This window comes from Phyllobates terribilis, unplaced genomic scaffold, assembly GCF_046119375.1.
Source record: "Phyllobates terribilis strain yellow unplaced genomic scaffold, ASM4611937v1 Scaffold_1__5_contigs__length_1240528914, whole genome shotgun sequence".
NCBI classification, from domain to species: domain Eukaryota; kingdom Metazoa; phylum Chordata; class Amphibia; order Anura; family Dendrobatidae; genus Phyllobates; species Phyllobates terribilis.
The window spans coordinates 406,516,302-406,535,928 of record NW_027362761.1 but is presented as its reverse complement, the minus strand read 5'-3'; the positions used below and the strand labels follow the sequence as shown (position 1 = coordinate 406,535,928).

Genomic DNA, 19,627 nt, shown 5'->3' with positions numbered 1-19,627 from the left:
TCATGGATGTAATTTATTTTTTTTTTAAATCAAGCTATCAATATGTGCTTTGAATGATTTTGCAGAATAGTGGATGACAACATTGCTAGGTTGAGGATACACTATGATCATGGCTACTGTTGGGGGCATGCACTCAGGAGGTTTATGAATGACTGTGGCAACAGTGGGGATGGACATGTGTCTGCCATAACCCCCCCCACAAAAAAAAAAATATAGATAAATGAACAAGTTAAAAAAAATAAAATAAAGTAAAAAAAAATCTAATGTATATAATTGTCTTATCCCGTATGTCTGTCTGTCTGTCCTTCTGTCCAGGAAATCCCACGTCGCTGATTGGTCCGGCCGCAAACATATTGAAACAGCACCATTTGACGATTACTCACTAATGGGTGCCAGGCCTCCAGGCCGTCTGTCCAAACTGCTGCATATCAAAAAATATATCAGAAGGCAGCACTCCAAATGATTTTTTAGAAAAAATCATTTTTTTTCTGCTTGAAAAAGAACATTGCCTTTTGGGCTCAATAAAGTTCATTTTTTCTAAAAAAAAAAAAAAAAAAAAAAAAATCATTTGGAGTGCTGCCTTCTGATATACTTTTTATATTATATATTATAATATATGTTACTTTCCCCTTAAAACCAAGATGTTTGATCATGGTGAATCTATTGTAATTTATATGGAATGTGCAATTTTCAGAGAGCAGAGAAATCTCGTGCCCTGGGCTACATGTTTAGTTTGACAAATACATTTGTTTTGCAACTAAAGAGCAATTTTCCTGGACCAAACTCCCTGTTGCTAAACTGCCGACATTCTGTAATGTGTAATAGCTAGTCACCGATAGTGCACTTTATGTATTTGTTGTTTTCAGGCAAATATCTGTATGAATCAAAGTTATAAAAGTTTTTTAATATATCTTAAATTGAACAGAAAATGAGAGCATAGTAGCTTCTAAAGCAACGTTGGGTGTTTTAGCTAGCCGTAGACTCTGCGGTGTGAGTAATGTGCATGGCTCTTTGATTGTCTGCACTGCAGCATTTAGTGATGGAAGGAGGCAGTATAGGGCAGGACTGACCGCACAGACTAGAGAGAAGGGAATAGAAGCTGCACCAAGGGGCCAGTACAGATGAGCAGCCAGCTAGTCTTACAAACAGGTATAATGTGTATCATCCCAGTGGAGCGATTAGTGCAAAAGTTACAGATATGAGTTCTGCACACCAAGCTTTGCCTGACCTTTCATATAAGAAGCTAGAGAACTTTGAGAAGAGTACAGGACCTATTCCATCATTGTTTACTGTGCACCAAGACATTTAAGGTTGTTTAATGCTCATTAAGTAACTGATATAAACCCAGACCGATCATCTCGGTCTTAATAAAGTTGTACTAAAGGTGATCATTAGTACATTAGAGTCTATTATATTTCATTATACTTTTTTTTATTCCTAGGTGCTTCATGGAGAGCAGTATCTTGAATTGTATAAACCTATTCCGACATCAGGTAAGTGGCTAGTTTCATAGGGGAATGTTCCATTTACTTCCATTTAGCATCCTAAATAAAGGACTGAACACCGAAAATAACAGAAATAAGACCATGGATAAATGTTGGGGTCTTGCACTGCCTTTAAAGATAATCCACAGGCAGCATATATCAGACACTGGCTGTATGATCTCGGCCAGGTATGTTTGACTCTCAAAGGCCGTTGCGTTAATAGCTGCGCACAGGTGGATCCCCACCCAGTGTCCTGGATTGACGAGTCTTTCCCTGTGTGTGCACGTAGGCAGAGCTCTGTCAATCCAGGGCAGTGGGCAGGAAGAAGCCACCTGGGACCTGCCTGTACGACTAGCTTGCAGCGTGGCTCAGTCCTCAATGGCTATTAAAAGTATGTTTTTCAGTGAAACACCACAGCGTTTCATGGTCGAGCATATCTGGCTGAGATCCTACAGCCTGTGTCTCATACATGCTGCCCATGGATTGGACCTCAAGTGTCAGATATCAGGTTCTCTTTAGCGGCCATTTGAAAGTGGCACTTTAATGTTTTAGGTCACAAACTGGACATTCAAGAGTTAATTTTTTTTTTTTTATTATTATTTTTTTTTTTTTTACACTTTTTATATTTTATTGTCTTTTTAACTGCATGCAAATCGTTGGGTTCTGGGTTCTGAGAACTCACCATGAGATGTGCTTAAAGGAATTGTCCACTACTTTCTAAGAGTCCCCCAATGTATTAACCCTTTGATTATAAAACTTTTTGTAATTAACTTGCTGTGTCTTTACTGCCTGTGAGCGGCCATCTCCTTGGCTGCTCACAGGCATCACGTGACCCCGGCTGCAGCCTGCTCTGACATCCACTGATATCACGTCAAGACTCAGTGCTGCGTTCCATGGTGAGTAATGGGCTGTGGGCGGGGTTACCCGCACGTCACACCCGGCATCCACCGTGCGCTTTCCCTCTCCTCAGTCATTGGGAAAGCGCGCGGTGGATGCTGGGTGTGTCACGCAGGGTAACTTCGCCCGCAGCCCAACATCCACCGCGGGGACCTCATTTGACATGACAACAGCGGGGGGTCACGTTATGCCTGTGAGCGGCCAAGGATAGCGCCGCTCACAGACAATAAAGACACAGCAAGGTAATTACAAAAAATCTTATAATCACAGGGTTAATACATTGGGGGACTCTTAAAAAGTAGTGGACAACTGCTTTAACTAAGGTGCGTGTACACATGGAGCAGAAACCATAGACTTTCTTTTGTGTCCGTACTCTGCTCTCTGTGCACGATCAGGCAGCTGTACCCTCCTGACATCTAGCGTTCCTTCATTTTTGATGTCCGCTGCAGTTGGGCCAAATAAAATATGAATGCTGATCGCTATTGGTTCACATGTATCATAGCAAAACTAGTTTATATTTTAAAAGAAATAATATACTTGTGTTACTATATTTTCAGTATCTCGTAGATCTGATTGTTAAAATGTTATAATTATATATTGACATTGGGTATACCATTTAATCGCATTTTGTAAGAAACTTTACAGTCTATTGCTGTGAATGGAAACTTGTAAGGCTGTACAAAAGGCAAAGGAGCCTACCTGTATAAGTAAGGCCTAATTCAGACATCCATAATAGACTGTATTTGAACCCTTAAAGTTGGCATCCAGTTTTTGTGTTTGCATTTTCATTTTTTTCCCTCTCATTTTTCAAATAGCCATAACTTTTTTTTTTTTTTTTGCACCAACATAGACATACAAAAACTTTTTTGTTTTTAGATTTTGTGGAACATGTTTTAGTATTCAATGATACCATTCATTTTACCATATAGCATAAGGGAGCATGTCAACAAAATTTCAAGTGCAGTAAAATGGTTTAAAAAAAAAAACAACAAAAAAAAACAAACAAATGCAATTCCATCATTTATTGGGTTTTAATTTTACAGCTTTAATTGTGCAGTGAAATTGAGCTTGAAACATGTACAATTATGGAGATTTTTACTATTGTATTGGCGTAAAAAAATTTTTTTACATTTTGCTAAAAAAAAATAATAATTGCCTTGTGTTGCCATTTTCTTAGACCCATAACTTTTTATATCACCATCAATGGAGATGTATAGGGGTTTGTGTTTTTTTTGCGGCAAGTTTTTATACCATTTTGGGGCAGACACTATGCTTTGAGCACCACTTAGTGCATTTGTTGGAATTTTTGGGGCAACCCAAAACAAACCAATTCAGTTTTTTTCGTTTTCTTTTACAACATTTACCGATCGGCTTAAAGGGGTTGTCCACTACTAGTACAACCCTTTCTCGATTTAAATGTTTCGCCCCGATAAAATGAAAAAGCCTATACTCGCTGATTCGACGCCAGGGTCACGTATCACAACAACGGCACGGGAGCCCTGGGGGGAACGAGTGCCAACACTACGGGAATGGGGCCAGCATGGGAAGTGAGTATAAGCTTTTTTATTTTATCGGGGCCAAGCTTTGGGTATGACAAGGAGTTGTCTAAGTAGTGGACAACTTCTTTAAGTAATGTTATATTTTGATAGATCAGTGTTTTCTAGACGCAGTAATACTAAATATATGTTTTTTTTTTGTTTGTTTTTTTTTTTATACATTTCTGGGAGAAATGTCACTATAGAAGAAGTTTTTGATTTTGAATCTTTATTTTACTTTTTATTTTGTTAGCCAATATAGCTTGAACCTGCATCGTGTGTTTGCCTGTACTATATACATCAATAGTGTAGTATTACTGTATGTAATATAAAAATGACAGTTTTCTTTGATGGTCAGCTACAGTCTGGACGTCACATTAGATTACATGATAGGCAAAGGCCCTCCCAGCTGTTATAGCAACCCATCGGCTCCCTGCAATCGCGTTACAGGGAGGGGTAGGCTAGTGGAGCTATGGGCGCCTGACCAAACCTATAATATAGGTAGCATCTACTATGTGTGGAGTGGACTCTGCTTCTGAGCCCGCTTCAATTTCCCAGACACACTCCATGACGTAAATATATCCATCATGGTGTGTGGAGGGTTAAATCACAGTACTGGATCCAATAATCATTGATATTTCATTATAATTTTTTGTTGTCCATGTGTCCATTTTCACCACCAGTATAGTATTTGTTTTTCTCGTCTGAAGAAATAAAAAATTCCCAGCTTCTCCTGTCCATTAATGAGAATCTGTCAGTAGGATCAGCATTCCTAAGCCTTCTATATAGGCATGTAGGTCATAGGAAGCTGAATAAAGTGATGCCTTCATATTTGTGATCTGATGTTTTATTCCAGAGAAATCCATGTTTTTCTTTTTACGTAAATGAGCCGTTAAGATCTATGGACCGGACACTGATCTGCATGAGAATCTGCCTCCAGAGATTATTATAAATAGAAGGGAGAGTTACCAGTGTTATGTGTAACGGCCGCACTCTGCTCTCCTGATCTCACTGCGGAGCTGTGTGTTAATATAACTAATAAAGTATAGTACAACATTGCATGGTTGTCCTCGACTAGTGCTGTCAGCTCCACTGCAGAGCTGAGCCTCACTACACCTTACACTTTAGCTTCCATCTCACAGGCAACCAATGTGGGGGAAGGGCAGTACAGCAGAACTTTATCTCTATAAAAACACATCTGCAGTTGTAGCTCTCCTTTCAGTGCTGTCAGCTTAACTGTACTGCACCTCTACCCACACTGTCTGCCTGATGACAGCTGAAGAGGGTTAGTTGTAATCACACACAGCTCTGCAGTGAGATCAGGAGAGCGGGCTGTCAGTCTCACATTGGAAACGCTACTCCTTCATTTAAAATAAGCTCTCGAGGCAGATTCTCAGGGAGATCTAAGTCTGACTCATAGATCTTAACAACTCATTTACACGATTTGCATACATTAAGAATATCATAGACTTCTCTGGAATAAGACATTGGATTGCAGATATCCAGGTGTCATTTTGTTCAACTTTCTATGACCTGCATGTCCATACTGACAGCTTTGGATGGCACATATTACATCTGAGTGTATTTTTTTTCTTTTACACAAAACCATTCACTTAAATGGGAAATCTTCATCTGCAAATCATATAAAATCTGATATGTACATAACTACAATGGGTACTTGTTACAGCTGGGAAAACTTGAATAGAACAAATGAGTGCAACATGGATGTCTGAATGAGGCTTAACATGTGCAGTATTGTAAGACTGGAATATATGCCTGTGTAAGTATGTGGGTGACTAGAAAACCTGAAAGGTTAGAGGGAACCTGACAGCTGATAGGTACTCCTTGTTCCATGGGCAGCATGTTTTAGGCACTAGCTGTAAGGCCTCCTTCACATGTTCATGCTTGCAGTATGTAGGGCATCTATGAAAAAAAACGGATGCCACACGTACCCATTATAAACTATGCTACTGTGCACATGTCCGTGTTTTTACACGGACCGTGCGTCCATGTAAACCACATGGAGACATGTTCGTTTTTTTTCCAGCAGCACGGATGACACAGGACAATACTAGTCTATGGGTCCGCGTAAAATACGTAGTGCGCACGGATGGCATTCATGTGTCATCCGTGTGCTGTACTTGTTTAACATTGCAAAGTATAGGAGAAACACTTATGGCACACTGATCCAAATCACTGATGACATCAGTGCTATTTTTTCCGATACTGGATTTATATTGACATATAAGGAATACTTTGAAAGTCGCCGGGGACCAAGGCAAACTGGAAACTATTTCAACAGGCTGGTCCCCAGTGGCTTATGCTGCCTCTCCTGCGCCGACCGTGACTGACTGGTCTCTCCCTATACACGCATTCAGGGAGAGACCAGTCACTCAATGGGACTAGGCGGGGAGAAGATTCCTGAGACAGACTTGTCCGACTAGATTTCCGTGTGGCTCAGTCCCTGGTGGCTTTTACAGTATGTTTTTCTCTGAAACGCCGCAATGTTTCAGAGTCAAACATGCCTGGCTGTAATAATGCAGCCAGGCTCCGATGCTTGCTTCTCATGGATCAGGCAACTTGTATCAGCTGTCAGGTTCCCCTTTATATCAACTCTGTAAAATAATCAAGTATCTAGAGGTTAGATGATAACTTGATAATTGCTGGTGGTCAGACTGTAGGGACCTCCACTGATCCTTAGAAGGGGGTGCTGGCTGTATACGAGACTGCCTGAGATAACTAGTTTAGCACTTGACTGTTTCAGCCAATCCTTTAGACGATGAATGAAACACTTCAATAGGAGCTGAGCTCCACTAAACTAAATGGACCAGGGAAAGTACAGCTCTATTCACACTGTTTACATCAGGCTACATCAATATTCCATTTCAAACATAGGAGCTTTAGATCAAAATACAGTGAAAACAGCTTTTATTACTATTTATTTTAAAAGCCAAATACTGAAATAAATGACTAAAAATTTACAACATTACAATTTTAATCGTTACGTTTTCACCGTTGAAAGATACAGCATAACTTGCATAGTATAAGTAACTCACCTTGTGATAAAGGGCACTTACCAAACACCCCAGTGGTACTGTGCGCTTTACCACTTGGTAAGTTACTTATATACTATGGATGTTCCATACTTGCCAAATCCCCCAGTAGTACTGTGCCCTTTACCACTAGGTACTAGGCAAGTTATTAATATAGTATGGATGTTCCATACTTGCCAAATACCCCAGTGGTATTGTGCCCTTTACCACTAAATGAGTTACTCTTATACTGTGGATGTGCCATACTTTCCAAATACCTCAGTGGTACTGTGCCCTTTACTACTAGGTGAGTTACTCCTATATTATGGATGTGCCATACTTGCCAAATATCCCAGTAGTACTATGCCCTTTACCATTAGGTGAGTTACTTGCATATTATGGATGTGCCATTCTTTCCAAATACCCCAGTAGAAATACTATAGGTGTGCCATACTTGCCAAATACCACAGTAGTACTGTGCCTTTTACCACTAGGTGAGTTACTCGTATGCTATGAATCTGCCATACTTGCTAAATACCCCAGTAGTACTGTTCCCTTTACCACTAGGTGAGTTACTCGAATGCTATGAATCTGCCATACTTGCTAAATACCCCAGTAGTACTGTCCCCCTTACCACTAGGTACTAGGCAAGTTATTCATATACTATGGATGTGCCATACTTGCCAAACACTCTGGTAGTACTGTGCCCTTTACCACTAGGTGAGTTACTTGTATGCTGTGAATCTGCCATACTTGCCAAATACCCCGGTAGTACTGTGCCCTTTACCACTAGGTGAGTTACTTGTATGCTGTGAATCTGCCATACTTGCCAAATACCCCGGTAGTACTGTGCCCTTTACCACTAGGTGAGTTACTTGTATACTAAGGATGTTCCATACTTGCCACACACCCCAGTAGTACTGTGCTCTTTACCACTAGGTGAGATAGTCATATGCTATGAAAGTGCCTTGCCAAATACCCCGGTAGTACTGTGCCCTTTGCCACTAGGTGAGTTACACATATACTATGGATGTGTCATACTTGCAAAACATCCCAGTAGTATTGTGCCCTTTACCACTAAATGAGTTACTCATACACTCTGGATGTACCATACTTGCCAAAAACCCCAGAAGTACTGTGGCCTTTACCACTAGGTGAGTTACTCGTATACTACTGTATGTACTGTATGTGCCATACTTGCCAAATATCCCAGTAGTATTGTGCCCTTTACCACAAGGTGAGTTACTCGTTCACTATAGATGTGCCATACTTTTACCTGTTTAGCATATCGTTGATCGCTGCTTTACATCTTTGTGTGTATATATAATATGATGCTGCTTTATATGCAGAATCTAGAATAAACCGTAAAGAGGGCCAAAAATAGTTGATTTCCAGAACTAGGACTGAAGAGTAAGACACTTGTACACAGGTTTTCTTTTCCCTTTTCAGAACATTTAGTAAAATATTTGGATTGTGAGGACGATTTATGGTGATAAACTCCGCACAGTGCTTTCCTCTTGTCCTGAAATGGTCAAGCAATGAAATGTTTTAGTTCGTTCAAGCTGATTCTCTGTGGGCGCTGTGGTGCGCTTACTGTGGGTAAATGGATTTTCTCCACAAGTGTCATAAGGACTTTATATGAGACACAAACTGAATTCATCATCATTTTTTTAAGAAGCCTTTAAAAATAAAATGCATGTAAGTCTCCTGTGAAGAGCCCTACTTTGGAAGCTGTTGGTATTTTATTGCAGGTCTGCAGCAGTTTTCAAGTGCTTCCCAAGTGATGTGTATGTGTTAAATATTCAGCCGGAGAACACCTCAGAGACTCATTTATGTGATCAGCACAATTTCAAGGTTGCACTCTAAAATGTTCTATTTATGACCTTGAAATGGTGGAAAGGGTACAGTTGTAATGCGTTACTCTGCATTTTACATACTTAATGATGGCTGCATATCTTGTGCAAGTTATACTGGAAAAGAAAACGCAAATGAATGCAAATTGCATAGTTGTCACTGTGTCTTAAAGAGATCTTTTCTTTCCCGATAAAAGTCATGTATTATTACACATCGTGGACTTTTAATGTATAATTTTCATTATACTGATCATATTTGATACAGTGTTCTATACCAGTTTGATATTACAATTCTAGTCCAGACACTAAGGTCCTGATTCATTGAGTATGTTCATGCTGATCTTCTTAAGGCCACGTTCACACGTTCAGTATTTGGTCAGTATTTTACATCCGTATTTGTAAGCCAAAGCCAGGAGTGGAACAATCAGAGGAAAAGTATAATAGAAACACGTCACCACTTCTGTATTTATCACCAGCTCCTGGTTTTGTAAAATACTGACCAAATACTGAACTTGTGAACGTGGCCTAAGAGATGAGGCGGTGCTATGTGTGAGGTGCATGCAAAGTGGTGTGCGTGCCTCACCACAAATCTTACTCCAGTCTAGAATAAGTAGACCAGCCTCATCCGGTCCAAAAGATTTATTTAATAATGTATTCCGTTTGTTTTTTTAAATCTGGTGACAGAACGGCTTTATTTTTAGATGCAATGTTTGTTTATTGGAGGTATGTTAACCTCAGATTTGCTGTAGAATATTTTTCAGCTGCAGGGAAATTCACACCATATTAGGATGTTTTTTTTGTTTTGTTTTTTGCATGTGCAGATTTACTTGTTATCAGCTAAAATAAAGAGAAAACCCTATACAGTGCGGAAAAGAAGTATTTGATACACTGCCAATTTTGCAAGTTTTCCCATCTACAAACAATGGAGAGGTCTGTGATTTTTATCGTAGGTACACTTAAACTGACAGAATCTTATAAAAAAAAATCCAGAAAATCACATTGTATGATTTTGAAATAATTAAATTGCATTTTATTGCATGAAATAAGTATTTGATACAATAGATAAACAGAACTTAATATTTGGTACACAAACCTTTGTTTGCAATTACAGAGGTCAGATGTTCCCTGTAGTTCTTGACGAAGTTTGCACACACTGCAGCAGGGATTTTGGTCCACTTATCCATCCTTCTCCAGATCTTTCAGGTTTCGGGGCTGTCGCTGGGCAACATTGAGTTTCAGCTCCAAAGATTTTCTGTTGGGTTCAGGTCTGGAGACTGGCTAGGCCACTCCAGGACCTTAAAATGCTTCTTACAGAGCCATTCCTTAGTTGCCCTGGTTGTGTGTTTTGGTCATTGTCATGCCGAGCCCACCCATGACCCATCTTCAATGCTTTTACTGAGGGAAGGAGGTTGTTGGCCAAAATCTTGCGATACATTACCCCATCTATCCTCCCTTCAATAAGGTGCAGTCATCCTGTCCCCTTTGCAGAAAAGCACCCCAAAAGTATGATGTTTCCCCCACTGTGCTTCATGGTTGGGACGGTGTTCTTGGGGTTGTATTCATCCTTCTTCTTCCTCCAAACACAGCGAGTGGAGTTGATACCAAAAATTTCTATGGCCATTGAGGAACTTCAAATAGGCCTGGACATGTGCTAGCGTGAGCAGGGGGATCTTGTGTGCCCTGCAGGATTGTAATCCATGACGCCATAGTGTGTTCCTAACAGTAATGTTTGAGAATGTGGTCCCAGCTCTCTTCAGATCATTGACCAGGTCCACCCGTGTAGTCCAACAGTTTTTGCCTTCTCACCAAGCTGCTTGCCTATTGTCCTGTAGCCCAACCCAGTCTTGTGCATGTCTATAATTTTGTCCCTGGTGTCCTTAGACAGCTGTTTGGTCTTGGCCATGGTGGAGAGGTTTGAGTGAGAGTGTGTGGACAGGTGTCTTTTTTTTATACAGGTGCAGAGTAGGAGGGCTTCTTAAAGAAAAACTAACAGGTCTGTGACAGCCAGAATTCTTGCTTGTTTGTAGGTGATCAAATACTTATTTCATTCAATAAAATGAAATTTAATTATTTAAAAATCATACAATGTGATTTTCTGTTTTTTCATTTAGATTCTGTCTCTCACAGATGAAGTGTACCTACTATAAAAATTACAGACCTCTCCATTCTTTGTAGGTGTGAAAACTTGCAAAATCGCCCGTGTATCAAATACTTATTTTCCCCACTGTACCTCCCCTGGCTTCTGCATGTTAATGCTAACCCGTTTCTCTATCAATTTTTATGCACTCTGCCTGCAGTGATTATGTGTTGGCACTTATGGATGTTGCTGCCTATGGTTGGCACAAGTGACTTCATGTTATCACTAGTGGCCAGGAGTACTGAGGCAGTCGGGGGACTAGGGAATTGTTGCCAGGGGTGCCCCAAGGGAGGCGAGTGTAGTCACTTTTGAACGTTGAGTAAAACTTTCTTTTAATTGTGAATTGGTAATGATTGCTGTGTACAACAGCTAAATGACCGCAAAATCCACAAAAATGGGTTCAAGGATATTGGCTTACAAATTAATCTTAATAGGGAAAATTCACATGATATATTGAATGCTGTGGATTTAAAGGGGACATTTTTTTTCTTCACTTAATTGCATGCATTTTGGGCTAAAACTAATTTTTGCAATTGAGTTTCATTAAAAATTTTGCACCATTTGGCTTTTACAGTTTTTTTTTGTTTCCCTTCACATTAAACTTTGATTTGATCTGTGATCATAAGTAAGTTGAGAGCTGCTCAGAAAAGGTGGATAAGACATACAAACTCCCTGTCTGGCCAATGTAGTGTGCTGACAGATGGATTCACATTTAACTCATTCTGCTGCCAGAAATAGTGCAACTGCAACACAACCGCTACAGAGGGCAAACTGTGCAAAATGTTCAATGAATATCCCCAATTGCATGCAGTTTAGTTAAAGGGAATCCGTAAGCAGAATTTCAGCATTACTTTAATCTAGACACCCTGTTCCTGCATTACTGAGAAAGCGCAATTTTTAATTGATATGCAAAGGAGGCTGTATATTTGAAGCATCTGCCACTCCAGCTCTATTGCCCAACTAGCGCCACCTCCTCCTGCTTGTCTGAAGGCCTCTATTCTGTGTGACTTAAGGCAAAAGGAGCCGTCAGTCAAGCCAGGAGGACATTGCACTGAGAAGGGAATAGAGCTGGAGTGACAGAGGCTTCAGATCTACAGTCTAATTTGCATATCAATTCAAACGCTGATTTCGCCGTAACTAAGGATCGGACTGGCCATATAAGTGGTATTGCTGCACTTGTCTTTGAAAGAGCTACATGCATATGTAAAGAGCATGAGATGTAAGATCCTGCTGACAGATTCCTTGTAAGTAAGGAAAACAAATAGGGACCAATGGAGAACAACCCCTTTTAAATATCGGCATCACAGGTCCTTTTCTACACATCAAGTAGATGATATGTTTTCAGATCTCAACCACTTCTGCTGTAGTTTGCTGTGGATTTTTTGTCTGAATATCTTTACGTAAAAACCCCTGTAATTCCAGAATGCGTAAATGTAACCTAACATACACTCACTGGGAAGTTACACATCTACAAATGCCTAATATAACATTTAGGGCAACTAAAATCAGAGTTCCCCTTTACAAGTTGGGTTCAATATGAACAGCATTATCATTGAAGGCAACTCGCCATTCCAAACTAGGCATCGCAAAGAACAGTCGAAAGGTGGAATACAGAGGTTTATGTAGACTGCTCAGTACCGCAGTAATATAACCATGGCTGCTCTCGGGTCAGACGTGGATGATCCATGATCCAATAGTTTTCTTCTACTGCTGAGTCCTGATCTATATTTATAGCTGGCCACTATAGGGGTCAGTGCCCTTATCCATTACGCTGCATTGTTTTCTAGACTGATCAAGTTATTAATAAATGGATGTGTTTTCCCAACTGAAAGTAAGTCAGGGTGTTGTAAAGTAGTGATTAACCTTCTGCCACTTTTCTCATTAACTCTTCTCTGGAGTCTGATTCTAGTTAGAAATGGATGTTTTTATTTATTAAGTGTACATTGGATTGTCCTTCCTGCATGTCACTGTTCTCTATCTGTAATTGGTATAAATGACAGAGAACTATTCTTCATGAAAAAGTCGAGCAACTTTGTAACTTTGTTGGTACATTGCATTACTCAGCTTGTATTGATTCGGAGTTACAGTGGCTTGCGAAAGTATTCACCGCTCCTTGGCTTTTTAGCTATTCTGTTATATTACAACCTGTGTTCAAATATTTTTGTAATCCTATTTGTGTGTGATGCATCAGCACTAAATAGTCTAAGTTGGTGAAGTGAGAAAAATATAGGCATAAATTAAATTTATGGGATCAAATAACTAAAAATTGGCACGTGCATATGTATTCACCCCTTTCGCTATGAAGCCCCTTAAAATTTCTGGTGCAAGCAATTACCTTCATAAGTCACATGCTTAGTGAAAGATTGCACACAGGTGGACTTCCTAAGTGTCACATTGTCTGTCCGTATATACACTTTACCTTTTCTGAAAGACCCCAGAGGCTGAAACACCATTAAGCAAGAGGCACCACTAACCAAACAACACCAAGAAGACCAAGGAAATCTCAACAACTTTGTCTCTGACTTGTTTGGAGGAGTACAATTCAGGTTTCGATTATAAAAAAAAAAAAAAAAAAAAAAAAAAAAAAAAAAATAGCCCAATCTCTGATGATCCCCCAGAGCACCATCAAATCCATTATTCTCAAATGGAAAGAACATGGTACCACAACAAACCTGCCAAGAGGGGGCAGCCTGCCAAAACTCTCAGCCCGGGCAAGGAGGGCATTAATCAGAGAGGCAGCACAGAGACCAAAGGAAACCCTGAAGGAGCTGCAGAGTTCCCAAGCAGAGACTGGAGTATCTGTCCATACAGCAACACTAAGCCGTACACTCCATAGAGGTGGCCTTTATGGAAGAGGGGGCAGAAAAAAGCCTTTACTTCCACACACAAATTGTACGGCTCATTTTGAATTTGCCAAAAGACATGTGAGACTACCCAAATATATGAAGGAAGGTGCTGTGCTCAGATGAGACAAAAATGTATCTTTTTGGCCATCAAAGTAAACGCGATGTCTGGCGTCAAACCAACCCAGCTCATCATACCAAGAACATCATCCCCACAGTGAAACTTGGTGGCAGCAGCATGCTGTGGGGATATTTTTCGGCTACAGGGACAGGGAAAAAGGTCTGAGTCGAGGGAATGATGGACGAAATACAGGGATATTCTTGAGCAAAACCTGTTTGTCCGTCACAAGACAAGGCTCACCTTGCAACAAGACAATGACCCAAAGCATAAACACTCAAGTGGTTTATGGGCAAATGTTTTGGATTGGCCTAGTCAAAGCCCAGACCTTAATCCAATTGAGAATCTGTGGTCAGACTTGAAGATTGCTGTTCACCAAAGCAAACAATCTAACTTGAAGGAGCTGGAGCAGTTTTGCCTTGAGGAATGAGCAAAAATCCCGCTGTGAAGATGTGTAAAGCTCATAGAGACTCATCCAATGCAATTTGCAGCTGTGATTGCCGCAAAAAGAGGCTCTACAAAGTACTGACTTTAGGGGGTGAATAGTTATGCACACTGAAGTTTTCAGTTATTTTGTCCTATTTTTTGTTTGCTTTACAATAAAGAAGACCTTATGTTCACAGTTGTAGTCATGTTCGTAGTCATGTTCTTTACATGAACTGATGCAAACCCTCAAAAAAACAACAACAAAAAAACTGTGTAATTCCAGGTTGTGAGGTAGCAAAATACGAGAAATTCCAAGAGGGTGAATACTTTTGCAAGCCATTGTATATTGTGTTATAGGACAGTTCTCCATTCACAATTAGTGTTCCCAGTGGGCAGACCCTCAGCAATCATAAATTTAACATCTAGAAGTGGGTTTTCTACTAAATAAATGTCACCTATCCATGCTATGTTTTTTTTTTGTTTTTTTTGTTCAAGCCCTCCCATGAAGATCTGTGTGCATGTAATGAAGTGTGAGTGTGTGAATATACTCCCCTGCAACCACCTTCTCCAGGATCCAGCGCTGTCCCGCTCCTTCCCGGTGATGTTACAGCTCTTCAGACTCTCTGGGTCACCCTGCGCTATGTGTGACCTGGAAATGGTTTTTACATTATAAGTCTAATGGAGTGTCAGAGCAAGACTTCATAGATTTACATTGTTAAAAAAGACTTCTGGCTCACACACAGAGCGCAGTGTGACCCGGAGAGTCTGTGTGGTGACGTCACTAAGAAGGGGTAGAACAGTGCTGGATTTTGGAAAAGGTATAGGTAAATGAGTATATCCATACACTCACACTACATTACGTGCACAATTAAAATCTTTATGGGAGTGCTTCTTTTAGGCATGTTGATTTCAGAGCCTGTTTTGTAAATCTTTGCATCATTCATTTTTTATCTCTGCTGTCTCAATCGCTGCAAATAACCAGCCTTATCTGCTGCGTGACTACAGGTTGGTGACAGTCTGCAATCTGTGTCTGAAATAATTTCATCTTTCCGTATGTGCTATATTGGATTTCCTGCCAATAGAGCTCATGGTTCCTCAATCTCTTGTGCATTTATTTAATGTTGGCTTGATTTATTAGGTCAATGCTACATGCACGCTGCTAGGTTTAGATAGGGGCGAGAATGGTTTCATGAATTCTTGGAATCTTGGGGGAACCATTACTCAGGGTGACCATATACTACAGTTTCCTTAGGCACAAAGGGGTATTGACCCTCAGGCACAGACTTGTAGATGGATTCACTTGATGACCAGACACACTTGACAAGAGTCCTCATGAACAGTTAAACAGTAGGGTTTTAATGCAACAGCACGGCCAGTCCAACACATTAGTCTCTTAAAGCAACAGGCTTCATAAACAACAACCTCTTCACAAAGGCACAATAATTCACGGTATCTTCTAGTTGCACAGTTCAGCACACCCACGATCAGTCTCTTTGGTCCCACTACTCAGTGCACCCACCAGCAGTCTCTGTCCACAGTGCCACACACTTTACCTTGGAATGCAGTGTGGAGCGGGGTGGGGGAGGGGTTAGAACGGAAGAAAGAGTCCGGTCCTCAGACGTGGTGTTCAATCCTTTCTTCTGCTAACCAACAGTTAACTCCTGCTTCACTTCTTCCTGGTGTAGATACTTCTAGCAACTAGCAGGCAGTCGCAGTAGAGAGTCCCAGAACCCTCATCAGCCTGGTGAAAAGGTCTGCATCCTTCCAGCTTGCTCTCCAGCTCAGAACTGACACTACTCAGTCTCTGAGTCAGGCCTCACCACTCTCCTAAGCTGCACCCTGTTAACCCCTCTAGTTGCTTAACAACATCATGTGCAGTATCTACCCATCACATCAAGAATGAAAACTGTTTTAATTACACTTTAAAGAAGGAAAAATTGCATTGATTTAATAAACAGTTGAATTGAAAAGTATGCGGAACCAGGTTGAACGGCATCTGCTCCTCGACTTCTGTGAAATTGTTGCAATGGACTAGAGTAATAACATTTTACATGTAGCTGCTGCTCTGTTAAGTGTTTCCATTCACGCATATGAGCTGGACATTTGCTGATGAACTGGTATTTACTTTGATTGAAAGAATTAAACTTGATACAGTCTACTGGAAAACCCTTTGTTAATGATCCCAGAGTGCTGCTTCTGTTAAAAGAAAAAAAAATATATACACATAAATACTTTCCTCCCGGTCTATCTGTACAGAAATGAGAAGGCTGTGACCAATCAGCAATCCCTGATTGGCTGCAGCTGACATTTGATATGGTTTGTCAGGAGACCGGTGGCAGACACAGGGGCTGAGAGTGGAGGTACAGTCCCCATCCGAGAGGCAAGTATTGATATATATATATATTTTTTAAGCATTCTGGAGCCATTAATATGGGGTTCTCCATTAGTGGATAACCCGTTTAACTGACAAAACAAGGCAAAATAAATCACCAATAACCGAGCAATACTGTAAGAACACTTGACACTCGTTTTGGTGTATTCAACAGGAATATTTATTGAATGTGGCAAATCCAGAATAAAAAATTAGAGACTGTTAATACAAGACCTTCATCAGTCGTCTGGATAGCAGGGAACTGTGTGCTGCAGCGCCAGGTGGGGGTCTGCGGTATCCACCGCTCAGACTGGAAGCACTGTTGAATACACCAAAACGAGTGTCAAGTGTTCTTACAGTATTACTGATGGATTTGGTATCTTATTTCTGCACCATTTTTTTTTCCAGAAGTGCCTTGTCTTTTTTTTTCGCTTGCAATAACAGAGCAAAACTTGGATGATACTAAATCAATCTGTTATATCCCATGAATGGGAATTTTACAGACTATCCTGAACATTTTACATACTGTATTCCATGTATTCCCGGTTCTTGCTATTCACTAATGTTTACTTTCCTTAAGTTTGTCCCTTCTCTCTCCCTGTCTCCCTCTCATGTGACTGTGTTGTAGCTAACCCCTCCCTTCTTTTTCCTGTCTTTCCTCATTCATCTTGCCACCATTAGGAGCTCATGTGCTCACAGCCTGTCTGAGGAAAAGTTTATTTTTACCTGCTGCTGATGTACGCATTGTCACAGGATTTAGTTAGAAAATAAAGCCTCTTCTGAATTATACACAACGTCCCGGTCTGCAGCCGAGTTAAAGCTATCTGCGACCATCGCCATTGTAAGTAAGGTGAAGAGACACCGTCTCACAGAGCCATATATTTACAGCTCATCCATGGGGACAGAATACAACCCCTGAACTATTGCGTGCATTGCCAATACAAAAGTGTAAGCAAGACCTTATCTGAGACATATCTTAAACATGGCAGACCTCACACTACAACATTCACCTTTGAAGCCACACGTATCTAAACACGTTGCCGAAGTGCTCCACGTTTACCGGAGGTATTCAGGAACAAAACAATTATTTTAAATCCCAACGAGCTGACGGACTCCTCATTCTTGTGGAGTAAAGTCTTTCCATGCAGGTTGTGGGTAATTGATCAGAAGTTGGAGGTCATGACTGAGAAACATCCATTGGTGATGAGAGAGACTTGGTATCAGACTCACAGAGAAAATGAGCATCCGAAGCACAGGTATATTATCCCTCAAGAAAGTTGAACAGGAGGGGAGGCGTTTATAGGACTTGGACTGTTTTCAAAAGCAGCTCTACAGTCTCTTAAGTTGATTGAAATGATGTCTCTGGGTAATGACAGCAGAGACCTTCACTGTGTGAGTAAGTGGGCTGCTCTCTTGTGGGATCTTTCCAGGACACAACTATTCTGCATTGTAATTCTTTGATGGAACGGATTGTCCCATACTAAATTGACACATTAATTTATGGAGGGGTATCAAGAAGAATAATGACACCACTCAAGAATCGCACAAGGACCGCTCGTCCTCACTGTTAAAACAATGATCTTATTCCGTTCCCAATGTAGGTTTTGAGCACATTTGGTTTATCTGCATTGTATAAACCCTGCTTCCTTAGTTTCACTGTGTAATAAATGTGTAATAAATGTTATTTCATTTAGCATTTGGTTGCTATTAGTGTTGAGTGAGCATGCTCGACACTGCTCTGTACTCGCCCGAGCATCTCACTACTCGGGATGTTCAGCGATCACTGAGCATTTCCGGGTTACTCGGGCGGGAGCTGGGGTCTCCGCCCTGCATGTTTGCCGCTCTTTACAGAGCCAATGAACATGCAGGGATTGCCAGCCAGTCACTGTAATGACGCAGCCATGTTGGTTGTGGGCATTACAGTGATTGGCTGGCCGCACAGCGTCACCTTGAGTATTTAAAACCGGGCGCCGCCATCTTGGACACAGTCGCTCCGGATCAGACAGTGTAGGGAGAGTGCTGCTGAGCTAGGGAGAGATTTATACTGCGAAATAGGTAGTGTAGGTTCTCTAAAGCCTGCAAAATCAAACAAACAGTCCTTCTCAGGACTAATATCCATCCCAGATATCAGGCAGGCAGGCTGTATAGGAGACGCAGTGGTTATACCAACAAACACTGCATTACAGTCCTGTGTGCTGCTTTTCAAATTGCTAGACTTAGCCCCAGGTCTCAGGGGCCAGGAAAAATCCTTTTTTTTTTTCCTTCTAAATCCTCTTTTTTTTTTCCCCCTCAGTCAGACTGTACAAATACCCGTCTTATTAACCTTTTGGTATCCCCCCCCCCCCCCAAAAAAATAAAAATAAAAATAAATAAAATTGAGTGTGTATGTGAGTGTTCAGACACAAATATATCTGTTTAAAAGATTCTGGTGTAGGCCAAAGAACTAGAACTGTGGTTTTCCTCTTCCACGGTTCAGATCTCCTTTTTATTACCCATTTGCCATTGATAGTGCGAGTGCAAGCTATTTTACTTAATTTACAATGGGCAAGGCGCGTGGCAAGGGACGTGGAACTGGAAGTTCTGGTGATGGTGCGTGCAGAGGACGGGGCCGTGGCCAAGGTGAAAATGTGCCACAACCAACAGCCACATCTTCTCGTTCCCAGTTCTTGATCGAATTACTAGGGAAGCACAGAACAACACCACTATTGTGAACTGATCAGTGTGAACAGGTTATTAATTGGATAGCAGATAATACTTCCAGTCACCTGGGCACCACCACCTCCGGTCTGTCTTCCACACGGTCAAGTGTTAGTAGCCGTGAGTCTCGACTGCATACTCCTCCTCACCCTAATGCTCCTTCCTCCCACCATGCCAAGTGTCGTCAGACAGCAACTGATCCCACAGTTGGACACTCTGAAGAGCTGTTCATTG

General features: G+C 41.0%; 1 protein-coding gene across 2 annotated transcripts in view; it reads left to right on the top strand.

Annotated features, from left to right (window-relative positions):
* HSD17B4 (hydroxysteroid 17-beta dehydrogenase 4) overlaps nucleotides 1-19,627 on the top strand; it is a 370,026-nt gene that overhangs the window by 190,730 nt on the left and 159,669 nt on the right. For both annotated transcript variants that reach the window (XM_073676923.1, XM_073676920.1), the window contains exon 14: nucleotides 1,442-1,493. In XM_073676923.1, the coding sequence (XP_073533024.1) occupies nucleotides 1,442-1,493 (52 nt within the window). The remainder of the gene's footprint in view (nucleotides 1-1,441; nucleotides 1,494-19,627) is intronic.